Source organism: Perca flavescens, chromosome 22 (assembly GCF_004354835.1).
Source record: "Perca flavescens isolate YP-PL-M2 chromosome 22, PFLA_1.0, whole genome shotgun sequence".
NCBI classification, from domain to species: domain Eukaryota; kingdom Metazoa; phylum Chordata; class Actinopteri; order Perciformes; family Percidae; genus Perca; species Perca flavescens.
Window position 1 is genome coordinate 24,549,914 of NC_041352.1, and position 21,290 is coordinate 24,571,203.

Genomic DNA, 21,290 nt, shown 5'->3' on the forward strand with positions numbered 1-21,290 from the left:
ATACCTAGTAACTAATAGGCTAAATATCTTGTCCAGTAGGAACACAAGCATGTAGTGCGCCATTGTTGTCGTGAGATAAGAGGTCAAAGGCTCGAGGTCGAGAGACTGTGGAGATGACATCATCGATATGCAAGTATGCGGCTTCACTGTCCAAACAGATTTATTTATTTTTTTGTCCACCCTAAGATAGAGATGTTCCGGTACTGATACCAGTATCGGCTCCGATACTGCCTAAAACGCTGGTATCGGTAAGTACTGGAGTTTATGCACCGATCCGATACCACGTAATAAAGCCCTAAAGAAAATCTACGTTAAAAGTAGTTTATTTATGTTCTTTTTCCGTTATAACCGACTGTGAAGCTGGAGAATAAAAGAAAGGTGTACGACATTCATTGTTTGTGTTTGTTCATGTTTTACAAAGAGTTTAACCTGAGCCAGACAGACAACAAAGATAGAAATAATATCACATCCATACGGGGATAGTAGTATACAGTTGTTAAAACATAATAAAATATATGACCCACTGGTATCGGATCGGTACTCCGTATCGGCCGATACGCAAGTTCAGGTATCGGAATCGGTAAGCAAAAAAGTGGTATCGGACCATCTCTACCCTAAGACCAGGTTTCAAAAGAGTGAGTCTTCAGGCAGCGAGTTTACACGATTCATTTGGACAATCGGCCCAAACGATGCAAAACATGTGCGTTCACACCAAAAGGCGTTTCCGTGTGGATGGCCCCTAAAGCTCCTGAAAATTGTCCTTAAAGTACTTGAGTAAATGTACTCGTCCTTCGCCCTGTAGTGTTATTCCAGCTTCCATATTAAACCTACTGAATCCTTCCTGCAGTCTCTTAAAAATAGTTTAAACTAAAACAAAGATGCGAAAAGTCAAAAGACTCAACAGGCGATCGACTGCTTTAGGAAAACAGCCGTTAAAATATTCACGATTTTGTTTCCCCCCCAAAGTTGTCGCTGGTTTCTTGGAAGTTTAAAGTGTTTCAGACAGTTTCATAAAGCAGAATTTTTAAACATCTAAAAAGACTTCTTATAGTGGATGAACTTAAAACAGACAAGAGGAAAACTACGTTTTGTGTGTATAACATGTAGCCCTGGAATATTTAATACTTGTAAAAGTACACACAGCGAACTCTGAAGACTCTACTCGTACACCCCGAACATCTCTGGCAGCAGCTGACCGGGGATCGAGGTCCAACACCAACCGACTGGTCAGATTTACGGCAGAGCAAACTCACACATACAAAGAATAAATCTACATCTTAAATATTTCTATATAAAACTATAAATAAATAACACTGAGGTTTCAGGTCAAAGCTGAGTCCCATTAAGGTGCGGAATGATCTCAACATCGAGGAAGGAGGTGCTGGATGTTACTTCTTAAAAAGTCAGGGTGTCTATGCATCTAAAGGGGCTTCGTTTAGTGCTGGGTGGAAGGTAGGTGTGTGTGTGTGTGTGTGTGTGTGTGTGTGTGTGTGTGTGTGTGTGTGTGTGTGTGTGTGTGTGTGTGTGTGTGTGTGTGTCTCTCTCTAGCTGACCGACTTGAGCCTGGCCCAGGGGTTTGTCCCGCGGACTTCCAGCGGCGAGTCGTTGCTGAAGATGTGGTTGCACAGCTCCTCCAGCGGCGGCTCTGGGTCAGACGTCGCGTACTGAGCCGCCTCCTCCACCTCCTTGCGGATCGCAATGTCAATTTCCTGACGGGACAGAGGAGGAGTCGCCTTAATTCAAACGGCGCCACAACATGGTGCTCCATCATGAAGTAGAGTGAGGTGAGGCTCAACCATTGTGTTGTCTCCCCCCCAACATTTGTTTTTTCCAACATTTTAACGTGGGTGTCTGACTGCGTGTCACTGCTCATGCACACATTCATTCTCCCTTGTGGGGGGCGGGGCTTAGGAGATTGTTTTGGGCTTTAGCGGAAAGGGGGTCTGAGAAGTTGTTGATGTTCAAATTTTTTGGCTAAAACCTGGATCTTCAGTCCTACCTACAGCACTTTTAAAGCAGAGGTTCATAATTACAACATGTTAAACTACATTTAAAACCTGAAGTTTCTTCCTCTCAGGTTGTGATTTTACCCCCACAAGGATGGCAATACCACAGTAAGAGCCACTAGACAGCTGAAGGGTAATTTACCAAAACAGTTTGAGATTCTTATGAAACTAATGCACCATCATGTGCGTTTCATTGTGTAGTTAAGATTTGTGGGTCTTGGTTGTTTTGATTTAATTAAGTATATTTTAAACATTTTTGTATAATTTCTTTGTATAAGATAATTTTTTGGGGCATTTCTGCCTTTAATGGATAGCTGAGTGTGTGTGTGTGTGTGTTCTCACCTTGAACTCCTCCACAGATGCCATGTTGTTGCTAAGCATGCGCTCCTTCAGCATGGTGATTGGGTCACTCTTACTGCGCACTTCCTGAATCTCCTCCCGGGTGCGGTAGCTACAGGAAGTTGCATCACACGGTAAGAACAAACTCAAACTGCCCTGCTGGCTCATTAACAGGAAGAGATACCAAACCAATAACATACATAGGTTTTAATATTTGACTGATTATCTCATAATATGAGCTAATACAATAAGTTTTCAAATTTCTAAATATTGCATTTACAGTTTATTTTATAAAAAAAAAAAAAAAAAAAAAGTCTTAGCTGTTCAGGGTCTTTTTCTTCCAATTTAGCTTCATTTACAAATTTAGTTTAACTTTTTATTGAAGTTTACAATTTTATGACAAACGTCACTCATAATAAATAAAAAAAAAAAAAAAAGATTTTAAGAAACGAAGGAAAATCCTTTTCTCATCTCTACACTTGAACCAGAGAAGAAGAAATATAAGAGGATAAAGTCCTTTAGGAGTTACAAAAAAAAGGTTTCTCACCTGACGCCCGGGTCACTCATGCTGTGTCCATGGTAACGGTAAGTCTTCAGCTCTATTACAATGGGACCCTGAAACACACGACACGTCATCTCTCACAGCCGGCTGAAAACTTTATACAATAATCTGCTTATTCTCAGAATTGGAGCGACTTTTTTTTCCTCAGATTGCAAACATTTAAACTAGTTCAAACACGTTCCAATACCAGCGGCAAACAGACACACATACACACACACTTTATTCTTGGGAATTTCTGCCTTTATCAGATAGGAAAGCAGAGATGTGAAAGGGGAGAGAGAAGACCTGCAGGAAAACAGTCACAGTTCGTCACATGTGCGCCCGCTCTACCAACTGAGCTAACCGGCCACGAAAGACACTTTAAATACACTCTGTATAGGCCTATAAACAAGTTCAGGTACCGGAATCAGAAAAGAACAAGTGGAACATCTCTGGTTAAGTTTGAGTTTTTAGAAAAGAGGTTATTGGGGTGGGGGGGGGGGGACGACGACACTACAGGGAGATTCAGGGTGTGTCCTTTAGCTTCAAGATAAAAAAAAAACCAAACAAACAAACAGTCATGTGATTCTCCCCCCACACAGAGCAGCTCGGCTCACCTTTCCAGATCTGCAGTGTTCTGCAGCAAACTTGAAAGCCTCTCGGACACACAGGACATCCATCCCATCCACCTACGGGAAGAACCGACAACGATAAACCGGTCAAAACAAGCGGGAACATTAATCATCTTGCCATTATGCTTCACAAGACATTTACAGCATTCTGGTTAAAAACCAGCTGTTTGGAGAGAAAAAAAAAAAAAAAAAAAAAAAAAATCTACTTAAGCTAAATAAAGTCTTAAAAAAAAAAGCCTCTTTTTTACCCCTTTAAAATTTTAGATGCGTGGTTCTCATAGGACAGCTCCACTCCAAACATATGATCTTTTAGTATATGATGCAATGCTGTAGATTAAACTACCCAACAATATTTAAAAAGCAGTTAAAATGACCATAACCTTAAACCTCTACAGCAGGAAAATGCAACATACACACGACTGCAGCAGGAATATTAATCCAGAAACATCAGATAGGATAACTGACGGGGAACATTTGTGTGCAGTATCATACATGAGCGTCAGACAGCTGTATGGATGCTCACACCTGCAACTGCCAGGACGGGCCGGTAGCCTCGTCCTGTTCTAGTCTAGGTCCATACAGGCCAGCTGCAGCGTACGGTCCAACGGACACACTGAAGCTACCGCCTAAGACCCCGGTGGTTAACCCTTTTGTGTCTCTGCTGTGTTTTTTTTCCCTCACTCTGATTCCTGGTATGAAGTCTCCTCTCTTGTAGTAGTCGGTGCTGGCTGACGCTCTCTCCACAGACGTCCCCATACCGTACTGGTTGTTCTCGCAGGTGAAGATGCACGGCAGCTTCCACAGGGCGGCCATGTTGAACGACTCAAACAGCTGGCCCTGATTCAATCGGAGACAACAGACAGGGGTTGGGTTGAGCAAAAGGTATCAACGTTCATTTGTTCTAGGATTTTTATAGAGCTCTGTAGGATATTTACCTGATTGGCTGCCCCGTCTCCGTAGAGTGCGACACACACCTGATTGTTGCCTTGGTACTGGCAGGCCAGGGCGATGCCGGCTCCTAAAGGAACCTGGACAATTCACAGCATCATCCAAATGTCTTGTAAACAACCTTTTTCGTTCAGCCTCTGTCGAAGTCCGTTTGCACAGAGAGTTTAAAATTAGAGGCACAGCATGTTTAAAGCTTTAGAAAACTCATTTATGTGGATTGTGAGGACACAAACGTGTGAACACACCAACATTGTGGGGACTCCCCTCCAATTGGACAAAAAGTTGAAGTTAGGCGTAAAATTTAAAAAGGTTACGATTTTGTAGGTGGGGGTTAAAGCTTTAGTGTGTAACATTTTCATATTAATGAACATCAGTTACATTCACGTAAGGCTTGTATGATGTAGACGCACCGACAGTTTTGTCATTACTTAGAATTCCTCACGGGGAGGACAGAAACTACGCACTATAGCTTTAACTAAAATCATAAAACCTGCCGTTTATTTCTCTCAGATTTCATTGAAAGAGTTCACTTTGGTAGAAAATATTAAGACTCAGCTGGTTAAGAGAGCTTAGTTCTCCATTTGAAAAAAAAAAAAAAACAGCAGTTTTCTTGAAATGTGAAAATTCCTGTGCAGCGTTATCCAAATGTCTTGTAAACATCCTTTTGTTTTTTTCATTGGCCTCCGTAGAAGTCCGTTTGCTTTTATTTTTTCTCTGCTCTTCTTAATGACATTTGTTAGAAAAACTTTTCTGGGACCACAGAGAGCTTTAGGAAGAGAGTATTACGTACAATTTATATGGTTTTTGGCTGAACTATTCCTTTACAATCTGGGTTTATCATCATCATGCTGCTTTAAAAAGGAATACGCCACCGTTTGTTGAAATAGTTCTTATCACGGTCTCCCCTGGCTGTAGGTAGGTGGGCCAACTCATTTTTTGTCTCAGTGCAAGTATTTAGATTGTTTTGACGGCTCATTTCTACTCACAACATGCTAACCGGCAACATAGGATTCCATTCACTATGCTAAGCTAACTAGCGGCGGCGCTGCCGGACTAAAACAATGCATGCACAAAAAATGCGTTGGCCCACCTATCTACAGCTAGAGGAGACCCCACCTATCTACAGCTAGGGGAGACCCCACCTATCTACAGCTAGGGGAGACCCCACCTATCTACAGCTAGGGGAGACCACACCTATCTACAGCTAGGGGAGACCGTGATAAGCCCCATTTCAACAAACGGTGGCGTATCCCTTTAAAATCTGGAGCTTACTGACGGTAAATAAATCACATGTTAAAAATTGTTTTGGTGCAGAATATTTCTGCAGATGTTTCCTGTGCCGTGCGTTTACCTGTGCTCCCACAATGCCGTTGCCTCCGTAGAAATGTGGAGCGTACATGTGCATCGAGCCTCCCTTTCCTTTGGCCACACCGCCTCTACGACCTGAGGAGGGATGAAGAGGAGTGACGGCTCTGCGGGCGAGTCAAAAGGTACGATTCCCCCACTCCGATTTAAAGAAAAACTTCCCTCTCACCTGTGAGCTCGGCCAGGATCTCTTTGACGGCGATACCGCGGGTGTACGTGTACCCGTGGGCGCGGTAGGCGGTGATGAGGTGATCGGAGGGGTTGATGGCCGCCTCAATGCCCACGGCACATGCTTCCTGCACGAGAAGACCAACAGGTAGAAGAACAGGGGTTTTACTCTGATGTCGGCTCCAGGGAATAACAGCCTGTAAAGGCTCTGACACACCAACCAGACGGCCGACCATCGGCAGAAAAGGCAGTCTGACTGATCATTCGGCTCGCCGAGGTCCAAAAAGTGCCTCGGAACACACTGAAGAGACGCCGACTTGAGAGTACGTGCGTGAGATGTAATACGTCTCCGTAACAGCAGGCGGCGCAAAACGCATCACGTGGCTCTGGCTTCTCCTGAATTTCAAAGCAGACGATAACGGCGACTTGTTCGGAATAAGATCTCATATTTTAAGAAATAGTTCAACGAAACAGGTTTCTGAAAACATTTTAAGCGAAAAAAATAGGCTGCGCAGTTGCCTTGTTTGTCTGTTTTTTTGATTGACAAAAAAGGTCAGTTTGAAAGATTAAGAGACGTGTTCGCCATGCTCATCCCGCTCGTCATTTCTAGTAAGCGTTTTAACATAAAAGTGCGCCGATTCGCTAGTCAAGGGCTAGCACTCCATCAATCAGATTGGTCATTGAGTCCGACTACCCGCTGGCCGATTCAACAAGTCAAATCGGCCCAAATTAAAGCAGACGGCGACGAACACAGCGAACTGACTCGAGTCACCGACCTCGCCAGACTGTCCCACGGCCGATAATCAGGTTGTTGCGTGAGCGCCTTAAGAGTGGTGGGGTGAAATGGCTGCAACAAGAGGACGGACACGGAAGAAGGGTTCGATAATAGGAGTAATCTGTTTCAGTAAAAAAACACACGTGACTAAGAAAGACTTTTTACTCGTTGCCAAGGCCTGGCACTCTACGAGACTCTCTGGACGGACTCAGCCCATCCCCTAATCTGGACATGGTTCCGTGTGGTCTCACCTGTCCATCATACAGGTGACAGAAGCCTCTGATGATCTTCTGTTTGTAGAGCTGATCAGCTTTGAGCTCCATGCGCCTCACTGTCTGCATGACGCGGTAATACTGCAGCCCCTGCTCCCGAGTCAGCTCCGCCTTCAGCGGGGGGCCCTCCTCCAGACGGTGCACGTCGCATTTCTACGGGGAGGGAAAAATGAAAAATACAAAAAATGATGTTAGTTTAAAAAAACTTGTGTCAACCTAGTTTAAAATGATGATTACTCACTATCTGAGTTTGTAGTATAAAAAACTAAAAAAGTTTTTCTGCGCAGTCAGGTTTGATCTTTGTTTGACCCACCTTGATGTCAAAGGTCGCCTGAGAGGTGAAGTCAGCGAAGGAGCGGGACACCACGACTCTGGTACCCTGGTGACCAAAAACAAAACACACAAAAAACATCTGAGCCACAAAAGGAACACACAGACATGGCTGCCCTCCTCTTCACAGCAGGTGGTGGAGGAAGGTAAGTGGGGCTGAGGAGGTGTTGGTGATCAGGTTTGGGGGTTCACCCTGGACTGGATTACAACAGTGGTCTGTGATGTAGGGAAGTCAGTAACAGGGTGGGAGAACAACACCAGCCGAGTCTTTCAAAAAGGCTTGTATCCACCAAGCAGCCCTATCCAGCTCAGTTTGAATTAGTCAAAAGTTGTGGATGGTACCAATAGAAATGCTCCATTTCCCCCCCAGTTTTCTCCATTACCCCTCTGTTGAGGTACAGAGCTCAGCACACTGATCCAAAACTCAAAAAGGTGGAGCTAGAAACAGCGTTAGCCAGCGATTGGTGCAGACCGACATTTGCTGCATCGGTGGTGAAGAGGAAATCCAGCGAGAGCTGGATGGAGCTCAGGAATAAGAGTCCACAGCTATTACCATCCGATAACAACCCCGCCTATAAAACAGAGCTAGTGTTTAGGGTGTCTGGGTTAGCTACATTAACTGGGTGCTTCTGGGAAAAAAGTAAGTCCTCTTTGTTGCAGCCATTTCAGGAGTCAGCAGGTCACTGCTGTACAATAAATTACTAAAAACAGAAACTGCAGGTATCGGAGGAATAACAAACTAAACAAATGGATACTTTTACATAGAGTCCATTACTATGATCAGGAATTATTTGCAGGACTGAGCAATATTACCAACATTACAGTGCCAATTTTATAAAAACTTGATTCAGAGTAAATTTAAGTTACAGCTGAGAGGTTTTGTCGCTTTTCTCTGCTTTGTCTTTGTAATTTTTTTTTTTATCTATTTTTGGGTCAAACAAAATGAGCATCAGAAAATGTAAACTTGGGCTCAGGAAATCTGTGATTTCTGACATATTTAGACTAAAGAATGAAGAATCCATTAAGCCAGAAAAAAAAAAAAAAAAAAAAACGACTTTCATGGATAGAAATGAGTAATTGTTAGTTGCAGATTTAGTTTTACAGTGAATGCATGAAATGATGAATGCAGGTGACTTAAAAGACAAACACACAAATGTGATTTTCTGTTTAAAAATGAGATTTTCCATATTTTACATCTTCAGTTTGTGATTTCATACATTTCTCAGAAATAAAACCAAAAGAGATTAAAAGACCCTGAACCGAGAAATTATTAGTTATTAAAAGCGGCCACAGTGGCTTGTAAACACAAGTTAAAGTCCCCCACCCGTTAGTGATCAGACACACATTAAGGATGCTACTCATGTTCTTACTGGTGGATCTAGCTGGTCGGTCTGAGCGATAACTAACTGTGCAGCAGGCGCTCTAGTACCGACTGGTGGCGGTGGTTTAGGTGGTTGCCGCTGGGCCTGTGCCAAGGCGGCCGGCGCCGCCGCTGGCGAGGTTACATTGACGTACTCTGACAGGTCAATCAGCAACTGGGGGAACACAGGAGCCAACCAATCAGACCAGAGCACAGCCAGAGGAGCTCTACAGAGTCTACAGGGGAGGAGACGTCTACAGGTGACAACAGCAGCGGCTAAACGGAGAATGGACACACACACAGGATGATTTCTAGGGGCTAAAACAAGCAGAATACACACACACGGAGTCTGGCACCAGCCCAACAGTGTCTACACTTACACAGGATATCTTTTTAAAAATCGGCACAACATTTTGAATGCCTTGAACGTTTGTATTAAAAAGGGATCTGTCCCGTTAACATCTGGTTGTTTTACACAATTTGCCCGATTTTATCCAGGAACAGCTCACAATCAATTTTATATGCATGTATATATGTAAAATGTATTATATTATCACAAAATGAAAAAAAGGACATAAAAAGAATGATAGACATTTTTATCCAATCCTACTTTTAACTAGTCTGACAAAAAATAAATGTTAGGTAAAGTAGCTGATCAATAGGTTAATTGTTAGAGGTCATGTTTACCATTTTAATCAATGTGTTTATTTGGACACCTGAAAAGTTGTGGATCTTAATAAATATACATTTTATTTAGCAAAAATGACAAATAAATTGAAAAACTTGAGCTTCTTAACCAAGTCTGATATATTAGAAAACATTTGTTGTTGTACTTTACCCAAACTTTAAAAGAAACCGGGACAAAGAACCAATGCTGGTTAATTATATTTCTTTTTAGAGATATAAATTATATGAATACATTTTGACACTATTTTCGGGACAAAGTGAATTAATCAAATCAAAGTAAATTCTTAGAGAGGTAGTTTCCTGCCTTGACTAGAACAGTAAATGTGGTGCCAATGTAAAAAAATAAAATTAAAAACGCTGGAACAGCTTTCCGTCCATATAACCAGGTTAAACCGTGCTATCACAGATTATATTAATAACATTATTGTGTGAAGAAAAAAAAAAAAAAAAAAAACACAAGACTGATTTTTAAATTAAATCCAAATAAAAAAGGAAAATTACAATAAAACATTTAAGAGGCTTGACTGGTTGCATTCTAAGCAAGAAGAACGGTAACTTAAGACCGATAAAGTTTAATTTTCCTGGTTTAGAAGCACTTTAGAGGCGCCGACACACCAACCTGATAATCGCCCGCCTGACAGTCTGGCGAGGTCGGTGACTCGAGTCCGTTCGGTGTGTTCGTCGCCGTCTGCTTTAATTTGGGCCGATTTGACTTGTTGAAGCAACCAGTGACCAATCTGATTGGTGGAGTTCTAGTCCTTGAATAGCGAATCAGTGCACTTATGTTAAAACACTTTCCGGAAATGACGAGCGGGATGAGCGCCTCAAAATCTGACAAAAATCTTTCAAAACTGACCTTTGTCGATTATGAAATAAAACGGAGACAGATTCAGCAACTGCGCGGCCTATTTCTCGCTTAAAATGTTTTCAGAAACACGTTCCTGTGAACTATTTTCGTAAAATACGAGATCGTATTCCGAACGAGCCACCGTAAAATTGAATTATGGTCTGGCTTTGGAATTTGGGAGAAGCCAGACCCACTTCACGCGTTTGTCATTTCCAGGTTTTCTTTGGGCGGCAATACAGATATTACCTGTTGTTATGGAGACGTATTACGTCTTGTGTAGAACGTACGCTCAAGACCTTTTGGACCGACGGGAGCCGAATGATCAGTCAGAAGGTATTTTTGTGCATCAGCGCCTTCAGGAAACCTCAGAGGGAAGGAAGCGTAGGACCGGACCTACAGACAAACATCAGCAGGGCAACGAGCTGCTTACCTCGGACACTGTTTGGGCTCCCTAGGGTTCAGGCGAGGGGAGAAGGGGGGAGAGGAGGGAGAAAAGCAAGAAATGAATAGGGATTGTTGTGTATGTGTGCGTGAGAGAGTGAATGAGGAGGGAGTGGAAGCCCGAGAGCGAAAGCAAAGAGATCTGCTTTTCCCAACACAAAGCTGTAAAACAACAGAGTTCCTACAGTCACACGTTTGTTTGTTTTTAAGTCTCAGAGTTTGTTAAAAACTAAATAACAGAAGTATCCTCCTTCAAAGTATCTGTGCGTACTGTTTTTATCCAATTAGAGCCAATGTTTGCCAAATTAATTCAAAAGACTGTAGGATCTCTGCTGCCACTGAAACACAACATGCTGTTGCCAAGGTGATAGCTTTTGCTATTGACCAATCACAGTGATTACGGATGCACTGATTAAGCTTTTCACTGAACCCAATATCTTCTAATTCAATCGATATTCACTGTTGGACAAGTTTTTGTGCAAATGAATAATAATAATAATAATAATAATAATAATAATAAGTAGCTTTTCACTGACATGACACCGTTCGTTGCTTTGAGCATCTATTTGATCATTTCATGTAATTTGCTGTATTGTAAAGTACAATATATTTTGTTTTGGATTTCTTTGGATTGTGGTGACACCTGGACCGTAGCTGCTGCCACGACGCTAAGGTTTGCTTCCGATTCGGCAGTTAAAGGCCCGGACACACACCAAGCCGATTATCAGCCGCCTGACAGTCTGGCGAGGTCGGTGACTCGAGTCTGTTCGGTGTGTCCCGTGCCGTCGTCAGTCTGGGAGGCTGTCGGCGTTCATTTTGGCCGACCTGACATGTATTAATCGGCAGTCAGACTCAAATGACCCATCTGATTGGTGGAGAGCTAACCTGGAAATGGCGAGCGGGATGAGTGACTACAGTCCCTACAAATCTGACAAAATCTTTTAAACTGACCTTTGTTGATCTGAAATGAAGACAGATTCAGCAACTGCACGGCCTATTTCTCTCTTAAAATGTTTTCAGAAACACGTTTTTTCAGTGAACCATTTCAGTACAATATGAGATTGGACCAGACCCACGTGACGCGTTCGTCCAATCAGCTGCCGGTTTTATTTTTTGGCCAACAATACAGATAAGCACCGCCTGCTGTTATGGAGATCTATTACGTCTCGTCTCGTCTCTCCGGTGACCAGCTCGGGGATGCTGATCTGTCCGACTGGCTTTTCTGCCGACCGTCTGGTTGGTGCGTAAACCGCTTAAGGGGAAATTTAAGGGGAACTTAAAACTGTCCGATTCAGCAGGGAAACATAATTTACATTGCGGAGTGACTGATCCTCAGTTTTTTTTAACCTCTCACTGTATTGACATATATTGTCATTAAGTTAAATGATTAATTATGTCTAAAACACACTTTTAGATTTGTGAAAGCTTCATCGTCTTTATGAGAACGCAATAAAAAAAGGGAGATTTCACTTTCTTTCTTCATATGTAGACCACATGAGACCAGGTCCAGATCCAAAACCACTATACCTAGACTTGTCAAATGTGGACTAAATTATCCGTGGACCGTGGTTGCTGCCTTGGTCCTGCTCGACGCCAACTGCTACCATTATTAGGTCATATTTCTATTCCTTCCATTATTAGATATATGCAATGTTTCGTTCTCTCTGCTAAACCTAAGCTAAATTTAGCAGTGGGTTAGTTTTAAACCCCGATATTGGTCAGTATTCATCAAATCAGTGCATCTCAATCAGTAAAAGCTTTCTAATGAAGGCGCCCCCCATCACAGACACACTAATTAAAGATTAATTACAGAGACAGAAAGTCAAATAAAGACACCGAGAGTGTGTAGCTCCTCAGTTCAGCCATGCCCTTGTTTAAATTACCTTTTCAGTCAACACTACGCAAACACATTATATGCATTATATATATATATATTTGACCACCACATGCAAAATGCAAAGCCAGAGATAGCCTAGCTAGCCCATGTGGCTAATATGCTACCTGCTCACAAGGTCAGCCCCAAGGCAAACAAAACCAGGCTAGCTAACTGTTAGCATCACTCAGAAGCGGCCCCCAGCTCGACGTTTGCCCCCAAAACACTCACCACATTCCTGCCAGTGATCCTACAAAGTGCGTTAGAGATAATGGTTAACATATTTTTCATACTACTGAAGCGAGGAGCCGGCTCTGAAGGGATTAAAACGGTGGACGGTAATCGCTGCAGCTAGTTCTAAATCCGTGTTAGTGTCCGTCTGAGAAATGGCCCCGGGTGAACACTTGCTGCAATGAATATCGGTTCCTCCGAGGTTTATATAGCTGCCCGAAATGCATTTAAAAAAAAAAAACATCGTTTTTTTTTTTAACTTGAAAAAACAAACAGATTAAACACAATTATACATGTATAAACAAAGGATAAAAACATTAATGCAAACCAAAAGAAGTAACACCTGGGAAGTCATTAGGATTAATTAAAGCAACACATTTGAAGTGCTACAGGCAGATTAAAGATTACAAAGAAGGATATTTTAAATTGTTCCGTATATTTAACAATATAAACTCCGATTTCTTTTGCTCTAGATTCTCTGACGGTATGGAAATCAAACGTCTCTAGTTATACGAAGAAAAATCGTTATGGATGATAAAAATCTTGTTTATTTAAAAATAAATTGTAAATAAGATATTAAACAGAAATATTTAAATAGGATATAGATTTAAAATATATATATAGTGTGTGTGTGTGTGTGTATACACTTCATATATATGAGCATGATTGAGCTTAATTAATCTAAAATATATTTTTGTTCTGAAAAAAAAATATTTCTATTTCTTCACATCTCTTTTATGATGAGAAATTATCTCACAATTGTCTCTTTGTCTCTCTCGTGTGGGCTGGTTGCAGTGATAAATAATAAAGTTGCATGTCCGTTTTTAAATTTAAAGCCAAAGATGAGATAAATAACCTCAATGACATCCCTATTACATCACTGGGGATTATTTCCTCAAATTTGACAAAAGCTCCCTTTAAGTTTTATATTATATTTACCCAACAAAGGTCTCTTGTATCAAACGTAATGAAAGCAAAGACACGAGAAGACTGTGAAGTCAGCATAAATAAGAATTCATTTATTGCATTTGACTAAATAGACGACATAAAGCCAGAAAAATGCTCCCTCCTCCGTCTTGCAGCAGCCTGACACATTCAGAATAAAGCTTCCCATTCATTATAAAATACGTGTGCGTATAAGCGACAGTGGAATATAAAAACTGTAAAGCAATCAGGAATAAATGAGGTTATGAAAAGGCCAGGAAAACGTTTAAATGTTGAGAAGTTGTAAACGCTGACTGGCTGTCAAACGACAAAGAGTAAATAAAATATACAGTAAATGATAACGGAACACATAAAGTAACAGGAATCAAACATGGTTACCATGTCGGGTCTGTACAGTTTAACAAGGCGTGATGTAAAAAGGATGTATACTGTATTAAGTGCATTTATTCTTATCTTATTGACCTCCGACACACACACACACACACACACACACTGAGACACACAGGTTTTGGCAGGCAGCAGACATGTTGTGTTCAGGGCTCCACAGTCTGATTGAAGTGTCTCTTCCCGTCCAGGTAAAGCATCGACTCTGTCATAAAAATACAAAAACAACAGCATTAAATATTTCAGATTTTAACGTAATCTGACAGTTCTTCAACCTGCAAGAGACAGAAGGTTTTGTCATCTTTTTAACCTTTCTTTTCATAAAAAACAAAGGGAAGAAAAGCATTAATTTCTGTCTGTTTCCTGAGAGTAACAGCCCCAATTTCACCCAATATTCCCCCCCACCCATGCAGTGTTCATATATACCAGTGTCTATAAAAAGGCCAGTACAGTAGTGGAAAAAGTTCTCAGATGTTTTACTTCAGTAAAAGTAGAAATGCTCTACTATAAGTAAAAGTCCTGATAAAAAAACAACAACTGACACATCATTTGAGATCGCAAAAGTGGGAGAAATGGACATTATTCAAGACGCAAAACAACAGATTTAGTGGCTGAAACGGAGGACACATTTCCATTTGGTATTAAAATCTGATCTGAGTTCCCACCTTTCTCTAAATACATCCTGAGTGACTACTTGTTAGGATCTTACTTCTCCGCTCTATATGCAAACAAGCCTGTACACCATTACCATTTGCATATAGGCGCTGTGTGTGTGTGTGTGTGTGTGTGTGTGTGTGTGCGCTCACCTCCGTATGTCATTGGGATGATGTTGGGGACGTCGCGGTCAGAAAAGAAGGTGAAGTGGAAGACGTTGGTGGTGTTGTGCTGGCGGGTCAGAGGGTCAAACACCTCGCTGTGAACTCTGACCTGGATGTGATTCCCCTGTGTGTAACACACCTGAACATACAAACACACACACACACACACACACACACACACAAAAACTGTGTGGTCAATCACTGAGAAACAATCACACATACACACACACACACTGAGGCTACATTTACACGGCTACGTTTTCCTTTTTAAGGAGCATTTTGAAACAAAGACGATCTCTGGCCATGCCAGTTTTAGCTCCAGCAGCAGAACTAATCTCCGTTCGTATTAACACGTCTGACATGACCGTTCACGTGGAGAAAGAACAGTAGTGGTGAAAAATAAGAGCAGGGATTTATTAGCTTGGACCGACAACGAGGTGGAACAGTTACTGAAAGGTGTGTAAGAACCCTAAGCGATGAGACTCCGTGTGCGTCGGTCCAGACTACAAACCAAAATGGGGGGCAGCAGTGCTTCCAAATGTCTCCGTTTTAGGGGCTCGGAAACACCGGCGATGCGTGAACGTGGCAAAAGACTTTTTTTTTTTTTTTTTTAAACAATAACGTAGTGGTGTGGAAGTAGCGTTAAGCCTTCAGTATGCCTCAAACAATCAAACCTGTGATGAGAGCAGCAGCAGCGAGCCGATGTCCACGGGTTTCTGGAAGAGGATATCGTCAACAGCCACCAGACTGGGTCGACATCCTCTGCAGCACACACCGAGGTGGGGGGGGGACAACAAGCACTTTAACATCTTAAGCTGAAAAGCAATATTCTGCCTAGAAACATGAGGCCCATTCTCTCTCCAGGATCATCTTCTCTTAAAAGGCTCTCACCCAAAGGAGCAGGCGTTGGCCCAGCCCAACTCGTAGGCTTTCCTCATCAGAAAACCTCCAAATATCCTGTTGAAGATGTTCCTCTCCTGGCGCACAGACACACAGACACACACACACACAGACACACACACACACACACACACACACACACACACACACACACACACACACACACACACACACACACACACACACACACACAGACACACAGACACACACACACACAGACACACACAGGGGAAGTTATGAGTTGGACTGTAAGGTTTAACAAGGCGTGATGTAAAAAGGATATATACTGTATTAAGTGCATTTATTCTTCTCAACTGACCTCCAACACACACATGTGCACGCACACACACACACAAATGACACGTGCACATGCACGCACACACGAACACACACACACACACACACACACAGTCTACAGCTTCTTGCTCCAGGTTCAGAGGTTGCGAGACCTTTTAAACCGCAAGTACACACATTTCTGAGGAACGTCTAGTCTATCTAATCCCTCACACACACCCACACAAAACAAACACACCCACACACCTGAGCGTGTTGAATAACAGAGTAGTGTGCCATGTGTTAGTGGGCGTTAAAAGACACCAGAGAAAGTCTACTCTGCAAATGTTCTGTACGCTGTTCTATAAAATGATAGAATTGCATTTAGAAAAAGTGAATGGATCAGTTTTTGCTGTGTTTTTTTTCATGCAAAAAGCTGCCTTTAGTCACACCAGGAGTACCGCAGATTAACGATGCTACTCTCCTCCAGCAGCCGGATTGATGCATTCGCATAATGGCCCTAATAGCGCATTCAGATAATGAATGGGACATAGAAACTAATCGGCATACCACCGTTCAACATTCAGCGGGCACATACACTCGCAACGAAAAACAAAAGAAGGATTGTACGAGGTGTAAACGATTTGTTTGCGGGAGCTGCTCACAGAAACCAAAGATGGAGAGATAAATACAAACGCTGAGGGGGATTTATTGTTGCTCTTTTCTTTAGACAAATGTGATACTGTCATCAATTGCAACATCATTTGTGATTACATTTACCCCTTTAGTTCAGGGATCTTCAGGGGGTCCTCAGAGTCAATGCAGGGGGGCCTCCAAATTATTGTTAATTTTGGAAAGTTTTTTCAGAAATTTAAAAAGTCCTCACATGAATCCAACATATTTTAAGCAAATATAAATCCCCACTGCTTACTGGCCTAGGTGGTCACTAAAGCAATCCACAGATGCACTTAATTCTAAGGATTCACTTTCACACATGCATGTATGTTTAACATTAAAACATGATTTATAAAAACCATGCCAACAATTATTAGGCTAGCTTAGTATTAGGTGCACATCAGCATAAAAGGTATGTATAAATGCTTTAGGCCGCAATTCACGTTATTGTAGGCCCAGTTTATTATGCAAGTTAATTTTATACAGTATATGTAGTAGAGGGTCCCTGCTCCATCTCACTTTCAGTTAAGGGGTCCTTGACTTAAAAAATGTTGAGGACCTTTGCTTTGGTTTACTTGCCAAAATAAAAATGCCGAAATTGATTGTTCTTTTAAGAGGAAATAGTTTCACACCTTTTAGGTTTTAAGATGCAAGATTACAACTCAGACAAACCGATAACAGATGAACCAGGATTCTGGTAAAACCTAAATATTCTATTGACAAAACGGAGCTAACTAACCAAACCAAGTCAGCAATTGTTTGAGATGTTGTCCCATAGGCTAAAGCTCTAGTGCGTAACGTTTTGTTATTAATGAATGTCCGTTACATCCAAGCCGTTGCCAAATGAGTTGCTACGAAGCTAATCAAGACTCCACACAACTCTCTCTGGATTTCTCAGTAATGGCTATGTTCAGAAGATTGTGGGTGCGTGGTCACGGAAGGCTTGTATCATGTCATATCATCTGACGTGCCGACAGTGTTGTTGCGGGCAGAAACTATGCGCTACAGCTTTAAGAGTACTGTCTGTGGCGGAAACGCAAAACCTATCTAGTGTGTAGTACGTGTCCTGCTGTTCTGAAGGTACTTAACCAAGAGCGTTTGATGGTAACGCAGCTTTAGTGGCTGGTGGATTTTTAGGATGAACTGAAGAGACTATTTCTCTGTACGAGGAAATAAAAAGGCTGTTTCCTGCTCCCACCTGAGGGTGGCAGATCTCCAGTCCTTTCACTTTGGCGTCTTCCATCCACACTGAGTTTGGAGGCAGAATTCTGCTCCGGAAACTGACCGTCCTGCAGAAGAAGAAGAAGAAGAAGAGGAAGACACAAAGAAATACTGAATACAGTGTACCTTAAAAATAACACACAAAACTATCAAAAACGTTCATAATTATACCACAGCCTGAGCACGACCCTGCAAGCTCCCACATCCTTTGACTGTGTACAAACTAAGCATTACATGCAGCAATTAGGTGTTAAAGCCAAACTGTAGAAATATTTTGGGACAAAAATCTTCTTAGGCGATGTTACAGAATGTACATGTCTTGTTTTAAATGTTGCAACACAAAAAAAAACTATACGATTTTGATTCCAAATATGACAAACTCCAACCAATTAAACCGATACCTCCAATACCAGACTTATAGGATTATTATTGACCCCATTTGGAGGATAATTTTACATTTAAAGGAACACGCTGACTTATTGGGAATTTGTCTTATTCATCGTAACCCCCAGAGTTAGACAAGTCGATACATACCCTTCTCATCTCCGTGCGTGCTGTAATGCTGTCTGACGGCTCCAGCAGCATCAGGCCAGCACAGAACATGCAGGTGAATGGTTCCAGTAATCCTACTGCTCCCAATAAGTGACAAAATAACGCCAACATGTTCCTATTTACATGTTGTGATTTGTAGAGTCACAGCGTGTGCAAAAAACAACGTAACATGAGACACAGCCATCTTCTAACTGTAAACAAACTGCGAACTATATTCTCAGGCGGAAGAATATAGTACTTGGGCGGAGTGATTTGCCCCGCAGCAAGCCTGTCTGAGAATATAGTTCCCAGTTTTTTAAGGGTTAGAAGATGGCTGTGTCTCATGTTATGTTGTTTTTTTTTTCACGCTGTGACTCTACAAATCACAACATGTAAATAGGAACATGTTGGCGTTATTTTGTCACTTTTGTCACAATTCGGAGCAGTAGGCTAGTTGGAACAAGTCACCTGCAGGATCTGTGCTAGGCTAGGCTACCGGTGGGTGGTTCAGACAGCGTTACAGCACGCATGGAGATGAGAAGGATACGTATGGACTTATCTAACTCTGGGGGATACGGTGAATTAGCTAAATTCCCAATAAGTCGGCGTGTTCCTTTAAGGCTCCCAGAATGTGAGTCCTACTTTGTGTCCAGCGTGTTGAGGAACAGACTGTGTACGATCTTCCTCTCCTCGTCTGTGGGCGCCACTTTCAGCAGCGACGCAGTGCTCAGAGCCACGCGGCGGGATTTATTGGCTGGAAAAACCCACAGACAAAACGACACGGAGACAAGAGGGACAAACAAAGGTTGGCATAGAAACGGACAGCAGCGTGATCTTATCTTAACTGAGAGAATGTCGAGCTCTCATACCTTCTCCTTCCTGGAAAAGTCTCTCCTCCTCTGGACCTTCAGGCTTCAGTGGATTTACAAAAGCTGCCCTGAAACAAAGAAGAAGAAGAAGAAGTTTAGAGAGAACAAACAGCAACGAAGAGGAATCAGTTAACAGAAGAGAGAGAAGAGAGTCGACTCAATGCACTTGGTCATTTTTCATGTAAAAGTTTTCATAGTTCCAGATTGGCTGCTTTTCCTTTTAACAATGTTAATAATTTGAATGTATTAGTAATACTGTTGAGATTAGGACTCTCTGTTCTTTACAATAAAGTTGAGCTTGTACAGATATGAAGCTTTAGTTTACCATTACTACGATAGTTTACTAACAGTGTACATGTAGCCTAAGTGTACTCTCTAGACTTGGTGAAGAGCTTGCACTGAGTGTCCTACCTCTTGTTTTCTGGATCCCGGGCCACCATGACAAACGTAGCATCCAGAACCGGGGTATATGCTCCATTAACGTACTGAAAGATGGGTCACATGGTGAGATTCTTCCTGTCGCTAATCTAAAACGTTTGGCTTTCTTGTTATTTCTGTAGTGTTTCTGAGCAATCACAAGTTAATGTCAACACATTACATTACATGTCATTTAGCTGACACGTTTATCCAAAGCAACTTACAATTGCTACATATGTAGGGCTGTGCTCGATTGATGAAATTCTTAGTGGACTAACACTCGTTCAATTGTATGTTTGTCTGTAAATCTGAGTTTCTCCACAAAGAGTCATGCAAAAACACCACTTTAATTCTTGTGTTTACCAGAGATGTGCTCGTACGTTTCTTGGAAATAAGTCATTCAGCTAGGGCTGCCACCTCTTAGTCGATTAGTCGACTAATCGGTCGTTTTGGTCTTAGTCGACTAATGGAGTAGACACATATAGCCGACGGCCGACCGTTGACAGAAAACCCCGTCGATATGATCAGTCGCGTCCCCGAGGTCCAAAAAACTGCCTCGGGACACATCAAAAAGACGAGAGGAGATGAGACGTAATACGCCTCCATAACAGCAGGCGGAGCTAATCTGTAATGTCGCCCAAGAAATGACAACCGGCAGCTGATTGGACGAACTCGTCACGTGGGGTTTGTTTTCTCCGGATATTCAGACCTGGACTGTCATGGCGGCCGTTCAGAATACAATCTCATATTGGACTAAAATAGTTCACCGAAAAAACGTGTTTCTGAAAACATTTTTAAGCGAGAAATAGGCCGTGCAGTTGCTGAATCTGTCTTCATTTCAGCTCAACAAAGGTCAGTTTAGAAGATTTTCATCAGATTTTGAGAGACTTTAGTCACCTCATTCCGCTCGTCATTTCCGGGTGAGTCCCGATGGCCCTGCCTCAGACTGAACATGTCAGGTCGGCCAAAATGAACGTCGACAGGCCCCCAGACTGACGACGAATCGGGACACACCGAACAGATCTGAGTCACTGACCTCGCCAGACTGTCCCACGGACGATAATCGGCCTGATGTGTCCCGGCCCTAAGATTTCTTTAGTCGATTAGTAATTTGTTATGCTTATTCATGCTTAATTACTTATTTCCAAGAAACGTCTGATCACATTTATGGTAAACACAAGATTTAAAGTGGTGCTTTTGCAGGATTAATTGTGGAGAAACTCAGTTTTACAGATGGTTAATTAACTACATTTATATTGTGCTTTTCTAGTCTTAACCACCTCTCAAAGCGCACAGCTCGGTCAATTAAATCAACTAATTGATTAGTTGACAAAATCCTATAAGTGTTAGTCGACTAAGAATTTCTTTAGTCGAGGACAGCCCTACATTCAGCATGAAAAAAAAAAAGCATCAAACATGACTAATCGACTAAAGAAAGTTGA

The 21,290-nt window shown here is 42.0% G+C and overlaps 2 protein-coding genes across 7 annotated transcripts in view; both read right to left on the reverse strand.

The window, feature by feature from the left end:
- Positions 1 to 955: 955 nt before the first annotated feature.
- pdha1b (pyruvate dehydrogenase E1 subunit alpha 1b) lies at positions 956 to 12,982 on the reverse strand. Of its 5 annotated transcripts, none has more exons than XM_028569472.1 (14): positions 12,816 to 12,982; positions 10,701 to 10,721; positions 8,747 to 8,911; positions 7,360 to 7,425; positions 7,026 to 7,199; positions 6,001 to 6,127; positions 5,818 to 5,909; positions 4,454 to 4,546; positions 4,200 to 4,355; positions 3,504 to 3,575; positions 2,893 to 2,960; positions 2,349 to 2,457; positions 1,543 to 1,709; positions 956 to 1,470 (listed from the first exon to the last, which is right to left on the reverse strand). In XM_028569472.1, the coding sequence occupies exons 1-13, from the start codon at positions 12,873 to 12,875 to the stop codon at positions 1,545 to 1,547; spliced, it is 1,368 nt and encodes a 455-aa protein (XP_028425273.1). In that variant the 5' UTR covers positions 12,876 to 12,982; the 3' UTR covers positions 956 to 1,470; positions 1,543 to 1,544. The 5 variants fall into 5 exon arrangements, with proteins under 5 accessions (XP_028425273.1, XP_028425272.1, XP_028425274.1 ...); XM_028569471.1 differs by having other exon boundaries at positions 956 to 1,494; positions 1,539 to 1,709; XM_028569473.1 differs by lacking the exons at positions 956 to 1,470; positions 10,701 to 10,721 and having other exon boundaries at positions 1,504 to 1,709.
- An 826-nt stretch (positions 12,983 to 13,808) lies between these two features.
- The window catches only part of acot9.1 (acyl-CoA thioesterase 9, tandem duplicate 1), a 22,620-nt gene continuing 15,138 nt past the window's right edge, over positions 13,809 to 21,290 (reverse strand). For both annotated transcript variants that reach the window (XM_028569426.1, XM_028569425.1), the window contains 8 exons: positions 19,843 to 19,916; positions 19,432 to 19,499; positions 19,205 to 19,316; positions 18,009 to 18,099; positions 15,854 to 15,939; positions 15,637 to 15,724; positions 14,951 to 15,101; positions 13,809 to 14,349 (listed from right to left, as the gene is read on the reverse strand). In XM_028569426.1, the coding sequence (XP_028425227.1) occupies positions 14,294 to 14,349; positions 14,951 to 15,101; positions 15,637 to 15,724; positions 15,854 to 15,939; positions 18,009 to 18,099; positions 19,205 to 19,316; positions 19,432 to 19,499; positions 19,843 to 19,916 (726 nt within the window). In that variant the 3' untranslated portion in view covers positions 13,809 to 14,293. The remainder of the gene's footprint in view (positions 14,350 to 14,950; positions 15,102 to 15,636; positions 15,725 to 15,853; positions 15,940 to 18,008; positions 18,100 to 19,204; positions 19,317 to 19,431; positions 19,500 to 19,842; positions 19,917 to 21,290) is intronic.

Coding starts and splice junctions, on each gene's coding strand:
- pdha1b (XM_028569472.1), bottom strand. CDS start 12,875: ATGAAAAATATGTTAACCATTATCTCTAACGCACTTTGTAGGATCACT. Junction 4,356..4,453: donor GAGACGGGGCAGCCAATCAG/GTAAATATCCTA, acceptor CGATTGAATCAG/GGCCAGCTGTTTGAGTCGTT. Junction 1,710..2,348: donor CATCTGTGGAGGAGTTCAAG/GTGAGAACACAC, acceptor CTGTCCCGTCAG/GAAATTGACATTGCGATCCG.